The 23,581-nt window shown below is 40.8% G+C and overlaps 2 protein-coding genes and 1 non-coding gene across 12 annotated transcripts in view; 2 read left to right on the plus strand and 1 right to left on the minus strand.

Moving 5' to 3' along the window:
* Positions 1–23,581, minus strand: part of Trip4 (thyroid hormone receptor interactor 4) — a 79,950-nt gene that overhangs the window by 55,478 nt on the left and 891 nt on the right. For 2 of the 10 annotated variants that reach the window (NM_001170907.1, NM_001357872.1), the window contains one exon: positions 525–770. In NM_001170907.1, coding sequence (NP_001164378.1) covers positions 525–625 — 101 coding nt within the window. In that variant the 5' untranslated portion in view covers positions 626–770. Of the gene's footprint in view, positions 1–524; positions 877–12,293; positions 12,910–13,973; positions 14,126–23,581 lie in introns of those variants that run through there. The other 8 variants (NM_019797.4, XM_030244463.1, XM_006511296.4 and 5 more) reach the window with 8 other exon arrangements.
* On the plus strand, positions 5,920–19,148 carry Pclaf (PCNA clamp associated factor). The gene is made up of 4 exons (NM_026515.2): positions 5,920–6,071; positions 6,329–6,406; positions 8,969–9,131; positions 17,155–19,148. The coding sequence occupies exons 1-4, from the start codon at positions 6,026–6,028 to the stop codon at positions 17,198–17,200; spliced, it is 333 nt and encodes a 110-aa protein (NP_080791.2). The 5' UTR covers positions 5,920–6,025; the 3' UTR covers positions 17,201–19,148.
* Positions 15,798–15,905, plus strand: Gm23248. The gene has a single exon (XR_003948545.1). It is a non-coding gene; the product is annotated as a U6 spliceosomal RNA (small nuclear RNA).

Raw genomic sequence — 23,581 nt, forward strand, 5'->3', positions numbered from 1 at the left:
AATATTAAGTAATCGCCATCTGTTTTGCAAGACTTTTAAAACACTGTAGGCAAGCTCTAGCTAGTATTAATTTTCTAAATAAAGAAGAGAGTACAAAGGTTCCAAAACTGGCTAGTAGCAAACAGAAAACTGAAGGTGGGACTCGATTTAGGAACTATCGGTACTGGACCATGTCGCCCCTCCTGTAAATTCTGGGTCTTGCTTGATACAAACTACAACGTTCAAAGTAAGGAATTTCTAGGAAGCCAATCTGACTTGTTCATTCTCTCCACAATCTGTAAGCAAACCGATTCCTGGGACAGTCTTACAGGTCTAAATACTACTTTGCCACTTTCCTAGGAGAGTGGGTGGACTCTGGCATACTTATCTAGAGGCTAAACTGAATAAGTCTAAGCCAAAATTCAAACTCTAAAGACCGCAGTCCCTTTAATCATACTTTTCTTCTCAACATTTTAGTCCTCCCGGCTTTCCCGTTCGCCCTCCCATGGAGCTGCTTTCCCCCTCAGTCCCGGTACCCATCTTACTGTATGATTTCCTCGCTGACATCCAGGGCGAAAGTTTTTTGCAACTGCTGTGTGCACCAGTGTACTAGCGGCTCCCGGTACGCCGCCCCAGCCACCGCCATCTTCCCCAGCCGGAACCAGCTGGGCTGCAAAAGCCTCTCGTCCCGCCCTGGACTGGTTCCCTTCGCAGCGCCGACCTCGTCGATGAAGGTTCCGCAAGCTTGCACCGCCCCGCTCGGTCGCGCAGGCTTCGCTCAGCTTCCGGATCTACGAGTGAGAAACGTGCTCGGATGATTCTTTGGCACTGAGGGGCAACTCCAGGACGACCAGTGGCAATTGTGCTAAGAAGACAATACACGCACCTATAAATGAGCTGTAGACGGAATAAAAGAAAGTAGGACCACAAAGGATGGGTACAGCCTTCAAATCTAGTCTGATTCTGATTATAGAACGTTTAAAACAGCGGTTGTCAGGAGTATATCAAATCCAAAGCCTGCTTGTGGTACTAAGTGAACTCAAAGCGAGTCTTTTTTAGCGAGGCCCTTTCTCAAAATAAAAAGGAGGTGGACTAGAGGAAGACTAGGCAAAAAGTTGAGTGGTACCCTGTCTCCTGAGTATCCAAGAATCTCAGTTCAATCCCCAGTTGGACAATCAAAGGAAAGCAAAAACCCCAGCACTTGGCAAGCTATTTGTAAGCATGGTACTAGTTTTTGATCTGAGGATGGTGGTTCTTATTTTTAGTTCTGTCTGTAATTGGGACTAGAATCTCATTGCTATACCACATAAAGACTTACAAACATCTGGAGCTCCAGTTCCAAAGACTCTGGTCTCTTCCAGCCTCCACAGACACCAAACATGTAACACACATACATATGTGCAGACACTTACACATAAAAAAATTTTTAATTAAACAAAAAATTTTTAAATTAAAAATCTTGGAAAAATAAATTACATTAGCCGAGTGTGCTAGCACATGCTTTTAACCCCAGTATTCTAGCAGGCAAAAGGTAGATAGACTTTTGTTCAAGGCCAGCCTAGTTACTAGTGAAACCCTGTCTTTAAAATATTATTATATGCCAGGCAGTGGTGCTGCATGCCTTTAATCCCAGCACTTGGGAGGCAGAGGTAGGCGATTTCTGAGTTTGAGACCAGCCTGGTCTACAGAGTGAGTTCCAGGACAGCTAGGACTACACAGAGAAACCCTGTCTCGGAAAACTCAAAAAAAAAAAAAAAAAAAAAAAAAACCAAAAAATTACCTATGTCTGTGGGCTACTACAAATCACAGTGCACATGTGGTGTCAGAGCACAGCTTGTGGGAGAGTACACTTGCCTTCTACCATATGGGTCCCGGGAATCAAACACAGTCAGGCTTGACAGCAAGAGCCTTTACCTTCCCAGCCATTTCACTGACCGAAAAATTTTTTAAAAAAAGCAAAATGTTAACTAATGATGAGAATAAAATTTCTTTTCATAATAATCTGATTATTATTCTAGTGATTCAAATAATGTAACCTTTTCTATGTTTATTAATTCCCAAGTTTAGCAGCTCAGTGGTAGAGACTGAGCTTCATACTTAAGGCCTTGAGTCACATCCCAAGTAGCAAGATATAAATTTAATCAGAAATTCCATTAATTCATGCACTTTTTTTTTTGTTTGTTTGGTTTGGTTTTTTGAGACAGGGTTTCTCTGTGTAGTCCTGGCTGTCCTGGAACTCACACTGTAGACCAGGCTGGCCTTGAACTCAGAAATCTGCCTGCCTTTGCCTCCCCAGCGCTGGAATTAAAGGCGTGCGCCACCACTACCCAGCTGTTTTTTTTTTTTCTTTCAAGTGTTTATATTTATTCTTTTTTTTTTAAGATTTATTTATTATTATTATTTGTAAGTACACTGTAGCTGTCTTCAGACACACCAGAAGAGGGAGTCAGATCTTGTTACGGATGGTTGTGAGCCACCATGTGGTTGCTGGGATTTGAACTCTGGACCTTCGGAAGAGCAGTCAGGTGCTCTTACCCACTGAGCCATCTCACCAGCCCCTATATTTATTCTTTAAGATGTTTTATAATGGGTGGATATGTTTCATGTAGAGATTGGAGAAGGGACACCTTGCAGGAGACAGTTCTGTTCTTCTGGCACGTGGGTCCTGAGAATGGATTTGGTAGCAAGTGTGCTTACCTGCTGCGTCATTTGCTCTTCCAACTACAACTATTCTTAATGCATTGGGCCTCAACTCTCTGAGATTTTCATGTTTAAATCACATAGCTCTCTGTTTTATTTAACACAGAGAGTTTATTTAATTTTATTTAGAGAAGGACTTCTCTAAAGCAATCTGTTTCGTTTTATTTTGGTCTTTTGAGACAGGGTCTTTTGTAGTATGGGCTGTCCTGGAACTCTGGGCTGGCCTCAATTCTGAGAGACCCTCCTGCTGCTGCCTGGAGCCCAATCACCATCTTGCTTCTCTCCTCTTTCTTCTCCTCCCCTCCTTCTAGATGGGGTTTACATATCCCAGGCTGGGCATGAGCTCACCAGTAGCTGAGGATAGCACAACTTTTGATCATCCTGCCTCTGCTTTCCAAGGGCTGGGACTGTATTCATGTGCCATCATGCCAGCTTTATGTGGTATTGGGAAGCAAACTAAGAGTTTTATGCCTACTAGGCAAGTATTATACCAATTGTGTCACATGCTCAGCTTCCAGAGTAGCCATTTTAATAAAAAAAACCATTTGGTATGTCTCATGCTTTTTTGTGTGTTCCTTCTCTAACTTGCATTCCTCATAAACATCATTGGCATTAAAAGACAAACAAAAGCAAGACAACACTTAGAGCCTCCCTTTAACCCAAGCACTCAGGAGGCAGAGGCAGGAGGATATCTTTCAGTTTGGGCCCAGCCTGGTCTACAGAGTTAGTTCTAGGATGGCCAGGGCTACACAAAGAAACACTGTTTCAAAAACAAACACAACTACAATAATATGTATATTGTCCTGGAGTGAAAAGGCATATTTGAAACTCTAGTCATTTGCTTGAAATGTAAGAGAAAAAAAAGTTCTCTGAGACCTTTCTTTGCAGGACTCTAGAATGTTGAGTTCAACTAGGCAATTCAGTTTGGAATAGAAGGCCTTTAAGTGAAAGGAAACAATGCCTTTTAAGAACCACTGTGCAGTCTGGCAGTGGGGAACACACCTTTGACCCCAGCACTTGGGAGGCAGAGGCAGGTAGATCTCTAAATTGGAGGCCAGCCTAGTCTATAGTGAGTTCCAAGACAGCAGAACTACACAGAGAAACCCTGTCTAGAAAAATAAAACAAGGGCTCAAGGGCTGGAGAGATGGCTCAGTGTTTAAGATCGCTGACTGTTCTTCTGAAGGTCTTGAGTTCAAATCCCAGTAACCACATGGTAGTCCACAACCATGCATAATGAGATCTGACATCCTCTTCTGGTATGTCTGAGACAGCTACAGTGCACTTAGATATAATGATAAGTCTTTTGGGCTGGAGAGAGCAGGGGCAAATAGAAGGAGTGGGGTCGTTTGACCAGGGTGAGGAGAGGCCCTGAATTCAATTCCCAGCAACCATCTGTACAGCTACAGTGTACTCACATACATAAAATAAATAAATCTTTAAAAAAGAAAAACAAAAACTGAAAAGAAACACTTCATTTTCATGAGGGTGAATGACAAGAATGGAATGTCTGTTGATTGACTTGTTGATTTTATGTGAGAATTTGGCAGTAATTTAACACTCCAGAGTAAGATAAACTACAGGCAATTGCTAAGATTATAATGTTAATTTAATGACTGCCTAAACCTTTTCATTATTTTCACTTGAGTTGTTTGTCTAGTTGTTTGGTTGTTCCATTTTCTTTTCTTTGTGTAGCCTTTGCCTTCCTGGAGCTGATTCTGTAGAGTTCCAGGACAGCCTTGATTCACCTGCCTTTGCCTCCTGAGGGTTGGGATTGAAGGCCTGCACCACAGCCTGGCTCCTTTTTTCTTGATGATTTATTTTATGTGCATTGATTCCCATCTTGCCTGAGTGTGTCTGTGTCAATGTGTCAGATCCCCTGGAGCTGGAGTTACAAACAGTTGTGAGCTGATATGGAGGTGCTAGGAATTGAACCTGTGTACTCCAGGGTCCCTGGAAGAGTAGCCAGTTCTCTTAACTGCTGAGTTACCTCTCCAGCTCCTGTTTTTTCGGTCTAGCTCTTTCCTTTCCTTCCTTCCTTTCTTTTTTTAAATAAACGATTTATTTTAATTTTATGTGTATTGGCATTTTGCCTGCCTGCATGTCTGTGTGAGGGTGCCAAGTCACTTGGAGCTTGGTTACTGCCATGAATGAACTGCCATGCTAGTGCTAGGAATTGAACTGGGTTCCTCTGAAAAAGCAGCAATACTCTCAACTACTGTGCCCCTTTTCTTTTCTTCCTTTCTATATTTTTTTCTTTTTTCTAAAATATTGTGATCTAGCCCAGACTGGCAAGGAACTCACAATTTCCCAGTCTCTCTGCCTCCTCAGGGCTGAGATTACAAGGTGCAGTAGGCCTGGCTTTAAAATCTTTAAATTGAATATACTATTAATTGTTGATTTGGTTAAGGCCCTGAATAGATTTCATTGCTGTTCAAGCATAATTCACTGCAGAAAAGTAGTTCTGTAACATGCTGAAGGGTCATCTTTTAAACAAGCATTAACAGACAGCATTCTGCAGCAAGCACATACGGTTTTGTTTCGTGCATGGCATTCAGAACAAACACAAATTCTTAGGAATATTGTAATTTGAAATATGGGTCAGACAATATGATCTCTTTTTTGCAGGGTTATCCTCACGTGGGTTGGTGCTGTGACCCTTTTACATTTGGCATTTAAAAAATTCTTTGGCCATGTTTTTTAAATTTTATTTACTTATTTTTATATGTGTATGGACAATTTGTCCTAATTTTTTGTCTCATGCGATCTGAAAACGGTTTTTAAAACACTGTAAACTAAATAAACTAAATTGAGTTTTCCTTTCTCCCGCCTCAGAAAGTTGTTTTAGAACACAGTAGGGTTCATCCTTAGGATACTAAACTTTAGTTATGATTTACATAGAAAAGTCCACTTAATTTTCACTTTCAGTGTTTAATTATCATGGATTTAACTCTGGTAACTTTTGAAGAAATTTTACAATCCCTATCTCTACTTGGTTTTATTTTGGCTAGTTCACAACCTATCTACCTCACCTCCATACTTCGTGCCCCCCTCTTCCCCCACCCAGAGTCCTAGCACCGCCTACCAGGGAGGTACAAATCACGACCACTGGGGCTGATGGACTGACTGGCCAGCAAAACCTTAAGTCTCGAGGCTGTCACTGCTGGACGCTGTCAATTGGTCCAGAGTGAAGGCGCGGAACCAATAAGAATCGAGGTTCTCAAGCGCTTGGAGCGCGCGGGAAAGAGACCCATTTAAACGGTGGCGGGAACATCATTTTCGGGTTCTTCTCTAATTGAGACATCTGCAGTTGGGGTGACGGTGAAAGTTGTCTCTTCTTGTGTGAACATGGTGCGGACCAAAGCAAACTACGTTCCAGGAGCCTACAGAAAAGGTAAATGATGCAGCGAGGTGGCAGGGGGTTCCCTAGGCAGCCTGTCCAGGGGTGGAGACGCCCATGGCTGCCTCCCATTGAGCAGCTAGAAGGCAGGCTCCCGGCCCTCACTGCTAATAAGCTGCAGAGAACAGGCAAGGTCGTTTGCTGCTGTTCATCTCCCTCCTCTTTACTGGCCTGGGACTGTTGTAGAACAAAGCTCGGGGATCCGAACCCTCCTGCCTTTTCTGAACGCCCCTATTTATCTCTCTCTGCAGCGGTGGCTTCTCAAGCCCCTAGGAAGGTGCTTGGCTCCTCCACCTTTGTCACCAATTCTTCAAGTTCGTCGAGAAAAGGTAGGAAGGGTCGTGGAAGCTTCTGAAGTAACACCCCGAGAGCATCAGGCCGGGCAAGGCAGTACTAACCTGTGTGGTCCTGACCCGCGGTGGATTTATTTTTACTTAGTTTCCTTCCTCTGGAATTTGTTTCCGTTGACATTCTCACACCTAAATTTCTTTCTCGCCCTCTAAGGGAGCCTTAGTCTTTCAGCAGGCTTGGATGGGGGTGAGGGTCCAATGGAAAATTCATGTCTTGGTGGTGAGGGGCAGTATATTTTTAAACTTTTTTTTTTCTTTTCTGAATGGTGTTTTAAAAATTGTTAACAGTTACTATTTTCTTGGAGGCTACTTAAGTGTCTCCTCATTAGATTTATGGTGATGATTGACTGTACTACCGCGTTTCCGGTTGGGGGATGTATGTGAGTGTCTGTTTGACCATGCATGCAATCTTTGGGAACTGAACCCTGGGCCTTCCTTGCCCATGTTGAACAAGTACCCTACCGCTGAGCTAACCACACTGCCCCAGATTGGTTTGCTTTTGTCTCTGCTTTTCCCTCCTCCTCTACTCCCCAGTTCTTCCCCTATCCGACCTTCCTTTTTAACTCTCTCCTCCCTTTTGTTCTCCCTCCTTCCCTCCCTTTTCCTTCTTCCAAGGTCTCATGTAGCCCAGGCTGGCCTCAACATTTTTATGTACAAAGAACACCTTTGAACTCCAGATCCTTCTGCCCTCCATCTCCCCACTGCTGGAATAACACACACACACACACACACACACGTTCTCATGTAATTCAGGGTAGCCCCAAACTTGTTACGTAGCTAAAGCTGGCCTTCAACTTCTGATCTCTCTGTCTTTAAGATCTTCAATTTAGGGGATTAGCAGGTCAAACTTGGGTTTCCAGGATTGTAGGTGAGATTCACCATTCTCCTGTTATATTTTTTAAAGGGGCAATTTTCTCTGAATTTTGATTTTACATTCCTATATTAAAATATAACCAGGAATGGTATTTTTCTTATGCAAAGGAGCCAGCAGCTTTGAAAAGTAGGATTTACTCTTATAGAAAGCTTAACATTTCCCCTTCCCCAGGTATTGGGGATTGAATCTATGGCCTTGGGCATTTCAGGCAGAGTCCATTGCTGAACTGTGTTCTTAGCTCTATCTGTAATGGGGAGAGGGCTTGGGATTGGAGTTTCAGTAACCTGCCTGCGTTGGCTTTGTGCTTGCTTGGTAATACACGCAGGTTTTGAACTTTGGATCCTTCTGCTTTGTCCTCCCAAGTAGCTGAGCTTATAGGCCTCTGCCACTAGCCTGGCTCACAGTGTATATATTTTTTAACTAAATAACCTAATCGTTCTAAGAAACATACCTGAGTAGTAGGGCACTTGCCTAGCACATGATTCTGGGTTCAATCTCTGAACCAAATTTACACTCATAAACCCTCATAAATTAATAAATAAACAAATTATAAATAAATCTGCTAAATTAAATTTGGACAATTTATCTTATATGGCACAAACGTATATTAAGGAAAAATACATTTTATAAAATGTATTATTGTTGCTACGGGGGTGTATATATGTGTTGTGGCACGAATAAGGTCTGAAGACAACTTCTGGGAGTTGGTTTTCTACTTCTACCTTTATGTGGTACCTTGAGATTGGATTCAGGACATCAGGCTTCTGTATCAAGGGATTAATATATAAATGTGTGTGTGTGTGTGTGTGTGTGTGTGTGTGAGACAGAGACAGAGACAGAGACAGAGACAGACAGACACCTGTGTATGGGTACCTGACATTGGATTCTATGGAGCTGGAATAATGAGCAGTTGTGAATTACCTGATACGGGTGTTAAGAATCAAACTCTAGTCTTCGTTATTTAAGATTTTATGAGTATTTTGCTCACTGTTTATCTGTGTACTACATGTGTGCCCATATAGGCCAGAAGAAGGCATCAGATTTTCAGGATTGGAGTTATGAAGATTTCAAGACACTGTGTGGGACTGGAACCTGGGTAATCTGCAAGGAAAACGCGTACGCTTAGCTGCAGAGCCCTTTCTCCAGCTCAACTCTCGCATTCTGAGAGGCAGCAAGTGGTCTTTGCCACTGAGTATCTCTCCAGTCTAAATTACGATAGAACACGTTAATACCTGGACTATGATGCTAAAGACTGGCAGTGCCAGGGCTGGAGAGATGGCTCAGAGGTTAAGAGCACTGGCTGCTCTTCCAGAGGTCCTGAGTTCAGTTCCCAGCACCCACATGGTGGCTCACAACCATCTGTAATGGGATTTGATGCCCTCTTCTGGTGTGTCTGAAGAAAGCAATGGTGTACTCATTACACATAAAAATAAATAAATAAATCTTTAAAAAAAAAAAAAAGAATGGCAAAGCCAGGTGGTGGCGCACGCCAATAATCCCAGCAATCAGGGGGGTAGAGGCAGGTGGATCTCTGTGAGTTCGAGGCCAGCTTGGTCTACAGAGCAAGTTTCAGGACAGCCAGGGCTACACAGAGAAGCTCTGACTGAGGGTAGGGTGGAGAATGCCAATGACATTGGTTTTTATTTAGTTCTGTTTCTATTTTACAGCTGAAAATAAGTATGCAGGAGGGAACCCAGTCTGTGTGCGCCCAACTCCCAAGTGGCAAAAAGGCATCGGGGAATTCTTCAGGCTGTCCCCTAAAGAGTCTAAAAAGGAAAACCAGGCTCCTGAAGAAGCAGGAACCAGTGGCTTAGGAAAAGCAAAGAGAAAGTAAGTGTCGATGTGCTGGAAAACAAGGAAATATCCTCCTAAAAATAAGACAAACGGGATAATAATTTTAAAGTTTCTTTCAGGACTAGTGAGAAAATGAAAACTGTGCTTTAATTTCTAATCATTTATGTCACTTTAAAATTTCAAATATTTTTCAAAAATTATTTACTTTTACTTAACTCTAAAGAGACTTGATTCCTCTTCATTTATTATTCCTCTAATTTTCATAGCTTTTTGTTTTGATTTGTTTTCTGAGACAGTCTCTGTATGTAGCCCAGGATTAACTCGAACTGTTTGCAATCCTCTGCCTCGACTTGCTAAAGCGAGCACTACGCTGAGAAGTGTGAGCTGCCACACTTCTGTGTGTCTGCCTCCTCCTTCCCTCTCTTCCCTCCTTTTGTCTCTTCTTTTTCTGCCTTTTTTTTTCCCAAAAAGAAATTTCTATGTCAGTTCATCTAGTTTGAATTCCATTAAGCTCCTTATACCGCACACAATTACTAGTTGGGAACTGAGGGTGTAGCTCCGAGGAAGTCTGCTACTCAGCATGCCTGCAGTGCTAGGTTTAGTTTCCAGTTCCAAAATAAGTAATAATACTATATGTTGAACTTTCACAAGACATATACAAATAAAATAGAGAAATTAAACAGAAATTCCTCTCTACAGAAACTATTCATAGTAATTCCATATTTTTTCTTGGTTTTTGTTTTCAGTCTTCTGTAATTCCTTAAGAATTCTTTAAAATCTGTGGCTGGGGTTTTGTTTTGTTTTCCCTTGAGACAGAGTTTCTCAGTGCAGCTCGGGTTATGGTGGAATCCCACTCATTCTGTACACCAGGTTGACCTCGAACTTTGGGATCTGGAGGCTGGAATTTTTTAAATGATTTTTTTGTTTTTGTTTTTGTTTTTTTTTTGAGACAGGACCTCTATCATGTAGCTCTGGCCATTATGAAATTCACTATGCAAACTCAGCTAGCCTCACACTCAGAGAGATTTATTTATCTGCCTTTCCAATGCTGGAATTAAAGGTGCCATCATGCAAGCTTGGTTTTAAGTTTTTAATGAAATGAGAATGCTAGTGATAAATACTGAACTAAAATTCTAAGTACAAAAGTATAATACTTGGGGCTAGAGAGATGGCTTGTTGCTTGCAGAGGACTGTGGTTGGTTCCCAGCACCTACACGGCAGCTCACAACTGTCTGTAATTTCAGTTCCAGGGGGTCTGATGCTTCTTCTAACCCCTTGGGGTCCTACAGTATATGATGTACATCAATACAGTTGGGCACAAACACACATGTACCCATAAAAATAAATATACATAAAATGAAAATCTTCTTTAAAAAAGAAAAAGTATACTCTGCAAAATATATACACACACTATATGAAAATATAACAAGTACCAATAATTATTTATCTGGGTACAAACTTTGTTTCATGCTACATACTATGAACTTCTAACAATCAATGTCTATCTTGAAGTTGAAGTTGAAGTCTACTCAACTTCAGTAAGAATCACAAAAAAAGCTGGGCATGGTGTGACATGCCTTCTTTCCTTTATCCCACCACATAAGAGGCAGAGGCAGGGAATCTCTGTGAGTTTGTGAGTCCAGCCTCGTCTACAGAGTGAGTTCCAAGACAGCTAAGGCTACGCAGAAAAACCCTGCCTTAAAAACCAAACTCAAGGGGCTGGAGAGATGGCTCAGTGGATAAGAGCACTGACTGCTTTTCCAGAGGTCCTGAGTTCAATTCCCAGCAAACCACATGGTGTCTCACAACCATCTGTAATGGGATCTGATGCCCTCTTCTGGTGTGTGTGAAGAGAGTGACAGTGTACTAGCATATATTAAATAAATAAATAAATCTTTAACAGGGAGTGGGGCTGGGGATATAGCTCAGTGGAGAAACACGGCATGTTTGAGGCATTAGCTTCATTATTCTGCACCTAAAAAAAAAATTAGGAAAAAAATATTTGAATTCTTTCTTTTAGATTTCTAAGTATCAAAACCAAGACACATGCTATAAAGGGTGTGTGGAGCTCAGAGGACAACTTTCAGGAGTCAGTTCTCTTTCCACCTCTACACGGGTCTCAGGGACTGAACCCAAGGTGTTCAGAGTGAAATGACATGCAAGCACACTACCAGAGGAGCCATTCACTGCTCTCACACTTAAGTTTCCTTCCTTCCGGGCTGGTGAGATGGCTCAGTGGGTAATAGCACCCGACTGCTCTTCCGAAGGTCCAGAGTTCAAATCCCAGCAACCACATGGTGGCTCACAACCATCTGTAACAAGATCTGACGCCCTCTTCTGGAGTGTCTGAGGACAGCTACAGTGTACTTACATATAATAAATAAATAAATCTTAAAAAAAAAAAAGTTTCCTTCCTTCCTTTCTTTTTTTTTTTTAAGATTTATTTATTTTATGTATATGAGTACGCTGTTGCTGTCTTCAGACACACAAGAGGACATCAGATTCCATTATGGATGGTTGTGAGCCACGATGTGGTTACTGGGAATTGAACTCAGGACCTCTGGAAGAGCAGTCAATGTTCTTAACCGCTGAGCCAACCCCCCTGTCCCGTTTTTTTTAAGACAGGATCTCATTATATAGTCTTGGCTGGCCTGGAGCTCACTCTAGACCAGGCTGGCTTAGACCTCAGAGAGATCCACCTGCCTCAGCCTCCTGAATGCTGGGGTTAAAGCTGAATACCACCACTTCTTGACTTTTTTTTAAGTTTTAATTCTAAAAGAAAGTATTTGTGAGATTGAGGCCAGTCTGAACTACCTGAAATCCTGCTTCAAAAATCAAAACAAAAAAAGTACTTGGGTGTAGAAAGAGAGGGTGTGGTACCATTACATTGTCATTGTGATGTCTTCATGAAAGTAAGACCTGGTTTGTAATCTCCACACCAGCCAAAAACTTAGGGGAACTTCCAGCTCAACAAGCAGCAAGCTGGCTACTCGGAACCCCGACCACCAAGGTTAAGAGGATGGCGGTCAGGCTTTGTTTGGGACTGTTGCTGCTCCTTGTTCTGGTCCTCCCCATGCAGGTCGAGTCATTTGTCCCTCTAACCAGCACATCGGGCCCTACCTATTATGAAACAGACGCCCCCTCATCTTCCAGCAAGTCCCTAAAAGCTATGGCCAACCTCCTTGGGGTCTCGCTTACCTTTCTGTGCCTTATCCATTAGAGACTCAGGCCAGACCACACTAATATTGGACCAAGTGGCACCTGCCCATCCAGTGTTGCAAGGCAAACAAAACCAGGTCTTCAAATCTACTCAGCCCACTGGTTTTAGTAACTCAGAAAACCTTGAGAAGCTCAAACTGGACGACTGCCTTGAAGATCATCTCAAGGGTTAATTAGACGGTGAATATTAATCTTAAGCCTCCTGGAGTTTCACTACAACAACAAAGAGAAGGACGACACTGAACATTGGTTAATGATTTCATTAAATGTGGCCTATGAAATAATGGATTATAGAGAGTTCATCTTGAAAGTAATTTCACTTTGATCTAGAGAAAAAGTGTGTGCAGTGTGGAATGGAGATTCGGTGTTCTTTATGGCTCACTAAACCAAAAGGCCTGTAAAGTAATTAGGAAATATGAAGACTTCAGGTTTTACATGTACTTTGGAGGAAGTACAAGGTACTACTCTAAACCTCTTATCTCTCTGCAATTCTCTCTGTGCTAGGGATTGAACTCTGGAACTTGTGGGCATTAGGCAGTCTGCCCGAGTGCTGTAGTCATTCAGCTTTTTTCCTTACTCTGTTTTTTTTCTCTTCTTTCTGTCCTTTCTTTGTTTTTGACATGGGGTTTCTGTGCATAGCCCTGGCTATCCTGGAACTTGCTCTACAAACCAGGCTGAACTAGAACTCATACTCTCCTGCCTCTGCCTACTGAGTCCTGGGATCAAAGGCCTGTATCACCATTACCCAGCTTCCTTACTCTCCCACCCAGCCCATGCTCTCCCTCTGCAGCCCATGTTGGCCCTCTTAACCTCTCTGTCTCTCTGGTTTTGGGATTAGGACTATAAACTACCATACTTGGCTACATTTAGCTTTCTCTATAGTAACACACTAGGGCAAGGATGAGCTTGAATCATGAGTAATCCCCTACACCTGGTCACCCAGGCTAGCTTCAAACTCACTATGTAGCTAGGGGTCTTATATCTTCCTGTCTTATGTACTGGGCCTGGAGATGTATCAGTGACAAAAGGCTTGTCAGTACAAGGTCCTGGATTCAACCTCTTATTTTTATTTTTTTGTTTTTTGTTTGTTTGTTTGTTTGTTTTGAGACAGGGTTTCCTTTTTATACTCTTGGCTGTCCTGGAACTCGCTTTGTACAGCCTTGGGAGTTCTGGAACTCTTTCTTTAGAAAAACTTTCTCTTTCAGGCTGGCCTAGAACTCATAGAGATCTCACCCACTTCTGCCTCCCGGGTACTGGGATTAAAGGCGTGAGCCACTACAGCTTGGTCTGGGTTCTGATTAGTCATTCTTTTTTTTAAGATTTATTTTTTATTTATGCATATATATATGTATGTACCACATATGTGCAGGAACTTACAGAGAGCAAGGACACAAGTGTCATGGAACTAGAATTTCAGGTGGTTGTGAGGCACCTGACATAGGAGCTAAGAACTGATATGTGACTTCTTGGCCACTAAACCATACTTCACCATTCTTACATATATACTTAATAACTCATCCCTGTCTATAAATAAATAGAAAAAACCAAAACAAAACAAAAAAGAACTTTCCATCACATGGAGATAAATTATATAGTTTTATAAACAAGTTTAATCCATAGTATAATAATTCAGTAATAGCTAGACATGGTGATACATGCCTTTAATTACAAAGATTGAGACAGGGAGATCCATGAGTTTAAAGCCAGCCTGGAGTGCATGGTGAGATAGTCTCAAAAAAACCACAACCAGAGATGTGTTTGTAGCTCCTTGGTGGAGTACCTGTCTAGCATATGTCCCTGGGTCCAGTGTCCTGGGAAGAAAATAAAACAAAACACAAAAAAACTCAGAGCAACCAAACAAGAAAACTCAAAACAACAAAAACTAGATTCCAGAGGTTTATACTATTTATAGGCTACTTCTTTGATTTGCCATTGTCTATGAAAATTTTATTATCCCTTTACTGAAATAGTAAATGAATATATGAGAAGGAATATGAACTTCTCAATTCATACTCTGCTATGGTTACTCCTTATAGTCTTGTTTTGGCCCCAAGCAGGGCAAGCTCCTTTTGCATGGAGAACTACTTAGATAAATGTTTTCCTCTTTTTAGTCAAATTTCTAAAAGTTACATTTTTGTCTGTGTGTGTTTGTGCCACAGTGCATCTGTGGAGAACAGAAAACAATTTCCAGGAGTTAGTTATTTTTCTTCCACCATTGGACCCAGAAATAAAACTTGGGCTGTCAGTCAGGTGACACGAGCCCTCCCAGGGGCCTGCTACCTTTCATGTGCACACATCTATTGTGTATCCATGCTGACTGCCCTTTGCATATCCGTCCTCTTCCTTCTGAATCTCATCACACAGACCTATGAACTTCTCAGTCCTTCCTCCACTCTTGCTCTCATACCTCGCAGTCCCTTTTCTATTTGATTTTATTTCTTCACATACATCTGCATGGACAAGTATATATAAATTTAAATCTAAATTCTGTGTATGAAAGAAAACATTCAATAATTGTCTTTCAGAGTCTTGGTTATTGCACTTAACATGATGGTCTCTAGTTTCATCCATTCTCTTGGAAATGTCAATTTTTCTTTAACAGGATTTTCCTAAAAATATAATTTTAAATATTAAAAATTTAAATTTTTATTTACAAGTGTATGTGTGTGTATGCCCATGGAGACAAGAAGAGGGCATCGGGGATACTTGGGAGCTGTAGTTATGGGTGGTTGAACTGTTCTGTGTGGGTGCTGGGATATGAACTCCTATCCTAAAAGAGTAAGCTCTCTTTTTATGTGGGTGCTGGGAACTGAACTCTGGACCTCTGGCACAGCAGCCAATGCTCTTAACCGCTGAGCCATCCCTCTTGCCCTGATTTTGTGGTTATTTTTACAGAATATATCCTTGTAGTCCAAGAGATATGGCAATTTGCTTGCTATATTGCTTTCTCTACTCAAATGGATTTTAACTTTATATATTATGAAAATTTATTTAACAGGTTATATTCTATTTATGAATCAACTTAACATTCAAACCAATGGTGTAAGAATGAGATTTTAAATAAGTTTTGACAGTTTCATACATGTATATATTTGACATATTTCTACTTTAAAGATTTATTTCTAATTATGCTTATGGGTATGTGCATGGTGAGGAGAGGTCCCTGGGAGGCAAGAAGAGATCACTGGATACCTTGGAAGTGAAGTTACAGGACATTTTGACATGTCTAACACGAAGGCATCTAGACTTGGATATTCTCTAAGAGCAGCCAGTGCTTTTAACCACTGAACCATCTCTTCAGCTCTCGTGTATTTATTTATTTGTAGAATCTATCTATGTAGCCCAAGCTGTCCCAGAACTCACTATGCAATTCAAGTGAGACTTGGGATTTGCAACAATCTTTATGCCTCAGCCTTCCAGTGCTGGAATTACAGGCTGACATACAGTTTTATTTTTATTTGTTTTTTTAAGATTTATTTATTAGTGCTCGCTTCGGCAGCACATATACTAAAATTTGGAATGATACAGAGAAGATTAGCATGGCCCCTGCACAAGGATGACACGCAAATTTGTGAAAAAAAAAAAGAGATTTATTTATTTATTATTTGTAAGTACACTGTAGCTGTCTTCAGATACTTTTTCTCCTCTCTCCGGCCCCACTTGCTTCAGCCTCGGTCATTCCGGCCCAAAGATTTCTTTCTTTTCTTTCTTTTTTTTTTTTTTTTTGTTTTCTTGTTTTTTCGAGACAGGGTTTCTCTGTATAGTCCTGGCTGTCCTGGAACTCACTTTGTAGACCAGACTGGCCTCCAACTCAGAAATCCACCTGCCTCTGCCTCCCAAGTGCTGGGATTAAAGGCATGTGCCACCACTGCTGGGCCAAAGATTTCTTTTATTTATTATATGTAAGTACACTGTAGCTGTCTTCAGACACCCCAGAAGAGGGCATCAGATCTCATTACAGATGGTTGTGAGCTACCATGTGGTTGCTGGGATTTGAACTCAGGACCTCTGGAAGAGCAGCCAGTGATTTGTTTGTTTTTTTGGTTTTTTTTTGGTTTTTCGAGACAGGGATTCTCTGTATAGCCCTGGATGTCCTGGAACTCACTTTGTAGACCAGGCTGGCCTCGAACTCAGAAATCCGCCTCCGCCTGCCTCTGTCTCCCAAGTGCTGGGACTAAAGGCGTGCGTCGCCACCACCCAGCAACAGTCAGTGTTCTTAATCACTGAGCCATCTCACCAGCCTGCATTTTTATTTTTTATTTTGTAATATTTATTTCATTTTAATTTGTGTGTGTGTGAGAGAGAGAGAACCCAATTGTGTGTATGGGTATATGTGGAGGGCCGAAGAAGGTACTGAATGCCCTGGAGCTGAGTTACAGGAAGCTCTGAGCTGCCTTATGTGTGTGCTGAGAACTAAACCTGTTGTCCCCTTTAAGATTGGATGAGCCACCTCCCAGTTTGTTTCTTGTTTTGTTGAGAGAGGGTCTTACTGCATAGTCCTGGCTAGCCAACTACTTGGTACTCCACTTTTTGTTTTGCTTTTTTGTAATCCTACAGCCTCAGCTTCCCTGGGTGCTGGATTATAGGTATACACTGCCATGCCTGGCAGAGATACTCCTTTTAAATAAAACTCACAACACGTACTAACTGAGAAATGGAGATTCCATGAAACAACAGGGAATAGTGTTAAGTTTTGTAGTAGTTCTTGAAATTTGTTTACCCTTGCTAATTAGCAAAGTTTAATTTTTCTCTAGTTACTTGAGCAGACCTACTGCATTTATAATGTTCTGATTTTATACAGCTGATACTTAAGTGACTTGAAGTTCTCTTCTTTTCACAGAGCTTGTCCTTTGCAACCTGATCACAGAGATGATGAAAACGAATAGAATTTACTCATCTGAATAATGTCTCCGGTTTTTCTACATTACTTACATGTAAATTTGGGTAAATGAGTTTGTCCAATTGGCTTGTTGAGGGGAAAAAAAATTAGGCTAAAATTTAGCCATTCAAAAGAAACCAGATGTAAGAATGGAGAATTTTTATAATTTGTAAATTTGAATTGCATGCTTACACTTATGCCCTATGCTCCTCCTTTCTTACCTGTTAAAGCTTCTTCTTAAAGCCAACGTTCCCTGGCACTCTACTTGCTACTCTACGGTCTTTGCTTAGATTTTTGTACTGATGCCATTTTATGGGCAGTGATTATGGAAATGACGCCATATTGTTATGGCATGTTTGCTTTAAAAATTTGACTTAGGCTGGGTGTGGTGGCGCACGCCTTTAATCTTTAAGAGTGAGTTCCAGGTCAGCCAGGGCTATACAGAGAAACCCTGTCTCGAAAAACCAAAAAAAAAAAAAAAAATTGACTTAGTCTTTTTTACATTAAAATTTTCAATATTACCTAAGTAAAATCTCTTGTCATTTATCAGAATGGGTTGGGGAGGCAAAGATAAAATGCTGAAAAGCTAGTTGTGTATCTTTTTAAGGAAATGTTAGCTGGGTGTTAAAGGGCTGCACACCTTTGGTCTCAGCACTGAGGAGGCAAAGCCAGGTGGATCCCTGAGTCTCAGGCTATAGAGGGAGTTCCAGCCAGCCAGGACTAGGACTATACAGAGGATCTCTGTCTTGAAAAAACAAAAAGAAAGAAAAGAGTTAAAAGACCAGTTTGTCTTGAGGACTTAACTAGTTGACAACCATACAAAGAGATAAAATACTAACAGAAGCAGGGACAAAGACTCCATAGATACATTAAAAGGATTTTTTTGGATATACATTCAGTTCGTTATCATAAAACAGTACTTTTTTTCATGTACTACTTTTTCTTTCCTATGTACCCCCTGACAGCTCCTCTGTTAGCCCGGCTTGTCTTGGAACTCACTTGGCAGTCAGGCTGAGGTGGGATTCAAGGTGGGCACCACCACGCCCTTAGATAAAATAATGAGACAAATCGTGCTGCAAATCAGGTTTTATATGTCAGGTCCTTAGCATTTCCCCGTCATTTCTCAAGATGACTTGAGATCATTGAACTTATAGATATAGTAGTAACTGTTTTGAGATAGGATCTCATTATATAGCCTCTTAGGTGGCCTTATGTAGAACACGCTAACCTTGAATTCACAGAGATCTGCCTATCTGTCTATCATCTGCTAGGATTATAGGTGGGAACATGCATTTTTACTTTTTATTTTGTTATATTTATCTCATTTTCGTGTGTGTGTGTGTGTGTGTGTGTGTGTGTGTGCTTGTATGCACACGAAATTGTGTGTTTGGGTATGTGTGGAGGCTCAAGGATGCTATTGAATCTCCTGTATTCACAACACAAGGAACCATGGGTATGTCAACCAGGGTAGCCTCAAACTTCCTCTTTTTTTTTTTTTTTTTGTAATCCTACTGTCTCAGTCTCCCTGGGTGCTGGGGTTAACGGTGTGTACCCCCATAATAAATGATATACTTGACTTTCTCCTCATGGTTTGACAGACTATCACTTTTTCAAAATTAACCATGTTTTTGGCAGCCTATCTTTTTTACATTAAAATTTTCAATATTACCTAAGTAAAATCTCTTGTCATTTATCAGAATGGGTTGGGGAGGCAAAGATAAAATGCTGAAAAGCTAGTTGTGTATCTTTTTAAGGGTTTCTCTGTGTAGCCCTGGCTGTCCTGGAACTCACTCTGTAGACCAGGCTGGCCTCAAACTCAGAAATCCAACTGCTTAGACATTAAGCAGAACCTCTTTCAATCCAAAGTACTTTGAAAATCATGTTTCTTGTTTCTCTGTTTTTTGTTTGTGCTTTTGCCTTTTTAAATAAACATTTATTTTTATTTTGCATACATGAATATTTGGCCTGCATGTATACATGTGGACTATGTGTATGAGTGTATGTGGTGTGTGTGGCCTGTAGAGGGCAGAAGAAGGCCTCAGACCTCCTAGACCTGGAGTTAGAGATAGTTGCAAGCTGTCATGTGGGTTTTGGAAACTGAACCTGGGACCTTCACAAGAACATCAAGTGCTCTCAACCATGGTCCATCCTCCATGCCCTAAGTTTCAGCTTTTTTTAGAGAGGGTCTCACCAAAGCTCAGATTGAACTGAAACTCCATGTAGCCCAAGTTGGCTTGGCAATCATACTGCCTTGGCCTTCCAAGTGCTCAGATTGCAGGAATTTGCTAATAAAAGGGGTGGGATTGTTTTTAAGAAGTATGGGTTTTGTTTGTTTGTTTGCTTGTTTGTTTAGTTACAACCCCCTTTTAAGAATTATTTATGTATATGAGCACACTGGAGCTGTCTTCAGACACACCAGAAGAGGTCATTAGATCCCATTACAGATGGTTGTGAGCCACCAATGTGGCTCCTAGGGATAGGACCTCTGGAAGAGCAGTCAGTGCTCTTAACCATTGAGCCATCTCTCTAGCCCCTTGAAGAAGTATGTTAAATTAAGTTTTTTAAGGTTAGATTTTAGTGGCTCTGAGATCTAATTTGCTCTTTTTCACTAGTAGAACTACTTTATGATGGTGAGCCTAATTTTGATGTGTATAATTGTTTCTAAAATGTAAAATGAACTTAATTGTATTATTGAGTGTGCATACATATACGTATATGGTGTGGATGTGTTGAGGAACATGTGTAAAGGTTAGAGGACAACTTGTGAGAATCAGTGCTTTCCACCATGATCAAATTCAGGTCCTCGGGCTTGGCAGGAAGTACCTTGACTTGTACTGAGCCATCTTTCCAGCCCCTTTCTGCCCCCCACCCCACTCCTTTGAGAAAAGGGCTCCCTAAATTCTACTATACTTAGAATCTTAAAGATTAACTCTTCTTTCTTTTGGTTTTGAAGATAGAGTTTCAGTATAGCCTTGGCTATTCTGGAACTTGCACTATAGACCAGAGGCTGGCTTCAAACTCAAGAGATCTGCCTGCCTCAGCCTCCCGAGAGCTAGGATTAAAGGGATGTGCCACTACTGCCTGGCTGAGATGAACTCTTTTTTAGAAAAACTGCAAGTTTAACTGGGACTTGCAAGTTTAACCAACATTGTTATAATTGGTCTTTTATTTTTTCTTTTTCTTTTTTTTTTTTAATCTTTGAGAATAGCATATAGAAATCAAAGAAACTGTCATCAAATCAAATTTGTAGGACTATTAGAAACCATCTTGTTCAATGCAGGCCAGCCAGTAAGTGTTCACTAAATGGACTGTCCTATTACTCAACAGTAATTGTGAAACAGTAATTGTGAAAATGTTGAGTGTAAGTTGTTTTAATTCCTATTTATTTTTGGTTCCATTCTTGAAAGAACTAGCTATTCCACACGTCAACCTCCAGTTATTTAAAGATGAATTATATCTTTAGCCTTCACTTCTTCAGGCTTAACATTTTATTGTTTGTCACATATCCTGAGTTTGTCTGGATCATTTATATATAGGAGTTATATCTTTTCAATTGTTTATTGCTTAGACACAGTAATGGTTAACTTGGCTAAGTTTCTTCTTATAGGCCAGATTGTTCATCAATGAACTATTCATTTCTAATTCTGGTATATTTTTATGTCTAGTGAAACCAGATGAGCTCTAGCAGTACATATTTTTATTTTATTGTTTGTAACTCAGATGGCCTTGAGTGTGATCTTATCTGTCTTCTGAGTTCCAGCTGTATGCTACCATAGCGAGGCCTCAAACAAGGTTTCAGTACTAATTACATATCAAATGTGTTCTTTTTGTTGTTTAGTCCAGGCTGGGTTAGAATTCATATCAATCCTCCTCACTCAGTTTCTGAAGTGATGTACACAGGCACCATGCACAATTTAATTTTTTAAGTCATTTCAAAGAAAATAAAATGAAGGGGCTGGTGAGATGGTTCAGTGAGTAAGAGCACTGACTGCTCTTCCGAAGAGTATTTCAATTCCCAGCAACCACATGGTGGCTTATAACCACCCATGAGATCTGACACCCTCTTCTGGCACGTCTGAAGGTAGCTACAATGTACTTATTTATAATAATAATAATAATAATAAATAAATAAATAAATAAATCTTTGGGCCAAGCCTGGACGCCTTTAATCCCAGCACTTGGGAGGCAGAGGCAGGCGAATTTCTGAGTTCGAGGCCAGCCTGGTCTACAGAGTGAGTTCCAGGATAGCCAGGACTATACAGAGAAACCCTGTCTCAAAAACAAACAAACAAACAAAAGAAACAACAAAAACAAATCTTTGGGCTAGAGTAAGCAGGGTTTGAGTGAGTAGGGCCAACTGGAGTGAGCAGGGTTGACCAACAACCAGATCAAGGCTCACAACTATCTCTACAGCTACAGTGTATACTCATATACATAAAATAAATAATTTTAAAAAAGAAAAAATTAAAAAGTGAATATAAAAAGACACTGTTAGGAGGCTGAAAGTCCCATATTAGTCATATATGATGAGGGTACTGCACTGGTTGTGAAGGCTATTCGGGATCTAGCCTATATATATGCTACTGTTTTATAGCTCATATTAAGAGTATAGATTCCTCGGCCAGCAAAATCACTCAAAGGGTAGAGCGACTACCAATGCCAAACCTGCCGCCTTGAGCTCAGTCTCTAGACCATCGATATGGTTGAAAAGGAGAAGGGACTCCTTCAACACATCCTTTGACCTCCACATTCACAATGGTATGTCAGCACCAACACATACACAAATAAATATAATAAAGAGAATAAGATTTTTGTAGTTAAGCCCACATAGGCAGTTGTAGTGTAGGACTTTGCAACTCACCTTCCCAGGCCTCTAAGCATGACTATGTTGAAAATGAAAGAATTATAAAAGCTCATGTGGTCAGGCAATGGTGGTGGTGCACGCTTTTAATCCCAGCACTTGGGAGGCAGAGGCAGGAGGATTTCTGAGTTCAAGGCAAGCCTGATCTATAGAGTGAGTTCCAGGACAGCCAGGGCTACACAGAGAAACCCTGTCTCGAAAAGCAAAACAAACAAACAAACAAAAGCTCATGTGGGGCTGGAAAGATGGCTCAGTGGTTAAGAGCACCAACTGTTCTTCCAGAGGTCCTGAGTTCCATTCCCAGCAACCACAGGGTGGCTCACAACCATCTGTAATGGGATCCGATGCCCTCTTCTGGGGTGTCTGAAGGCAGCAACAGTGTACTCATACATTAAGTGAATAAATAAATCTTTAAAAAAAAAAAAAAGCTCATGTGGTTATTTAGGACTCAATCCAGATTTTCATATATTAATAGAACAGTGAATTAAAAAACCCCAAGGCTATAGGAAAGGAGCTAAATGCTGCTTGTAAACCACCTCAGGCAGTGGACAGAGAGCTCTGCAGATGAAGGTGCATTTCCACATTAGCTTAAGCTTATGGTTAGTTCTAACTGAATTTTATTTGATGAGGCACCAATTTCTATAGGCCACATTTTTTTAAACCATAAACATGTTCTAGTTCTTTAGATGTATTGTAAACTGTTGCATGTTGGACTTATATTTATTTTAGAATTTAAAGTTTGGAATTTAGACCTGCTGGCAGGTGAAATACTAAACTACTGTAACACTCATCACTGACCCAGATTGTGTGTGTGTGTGTTTGTGTGTGTGTGTGTGTGTGTATTTCCAATTGTATACACGATGATGGTGGGGGTAGGGAATGGAACTATTTTAGACTTAATAACCAACTGCTGGTACATTTGAGCCTAAAGTGGTTTCTTAAAAGCTTTGCAGAGTTGACTGCCTAGGATGGATCAATTTAATGCCATCCTATGAGTCTAGGAAATGAAAAGGCCTAGTGTTACTTTTCAATTACCAAAATTAGTTTTCTGTCTTAGCTGAGGTAAACAACAGTCTACTAATAATTTTGTGACCAATAAAATCGGGTCTTACAGTTGCAAGTGTATCCACTGATGTAGATGAGAAAAATTCAGAAGTTAAAGTTAAAATAGGAAAGCCGGTCCATCCCGGTAGTGAACGCTTTAAATCCCAGCACCTGGGAGAAGAGGAAGGTGGGTCTCTGAATTCAGGGCCAGCCTGGTCTACATAGACATTACCTGATCAGTCATCCAGGGCTTCAAAGTGAGATTCAGACTCAAAAAATAATACAGTCAAGTGATGGTTTTATCCCCCACCCCAGGTTTCTCTAAAAATATAATTACTATAATTATAGGGGTCGTTACAGGGGGTTATTTTGTTGGCTTTGGTCTCCACCATAGTTTTCCAGTTTTTTCAAAGAGTGAACTTATGCCTCGGGTATGTTAGGTAAAATGTTTTAAAACTGGGACTGACCATGTAGTCTAGGCCT

This window comes from Mus musculus, chromosome 9, assembly GCF_000001635.26.
Source record: "Mus musculus strain C57BL/6J chromosome 9, GRCm38.p6 C57BL/6J".
Classification (NCBI taxonomy): domain Eukaryota; kingdom Metazoa; phylum Chordata; class Mammalia; order Rodentia; family Muridae; genus Mus; species Mus musculus.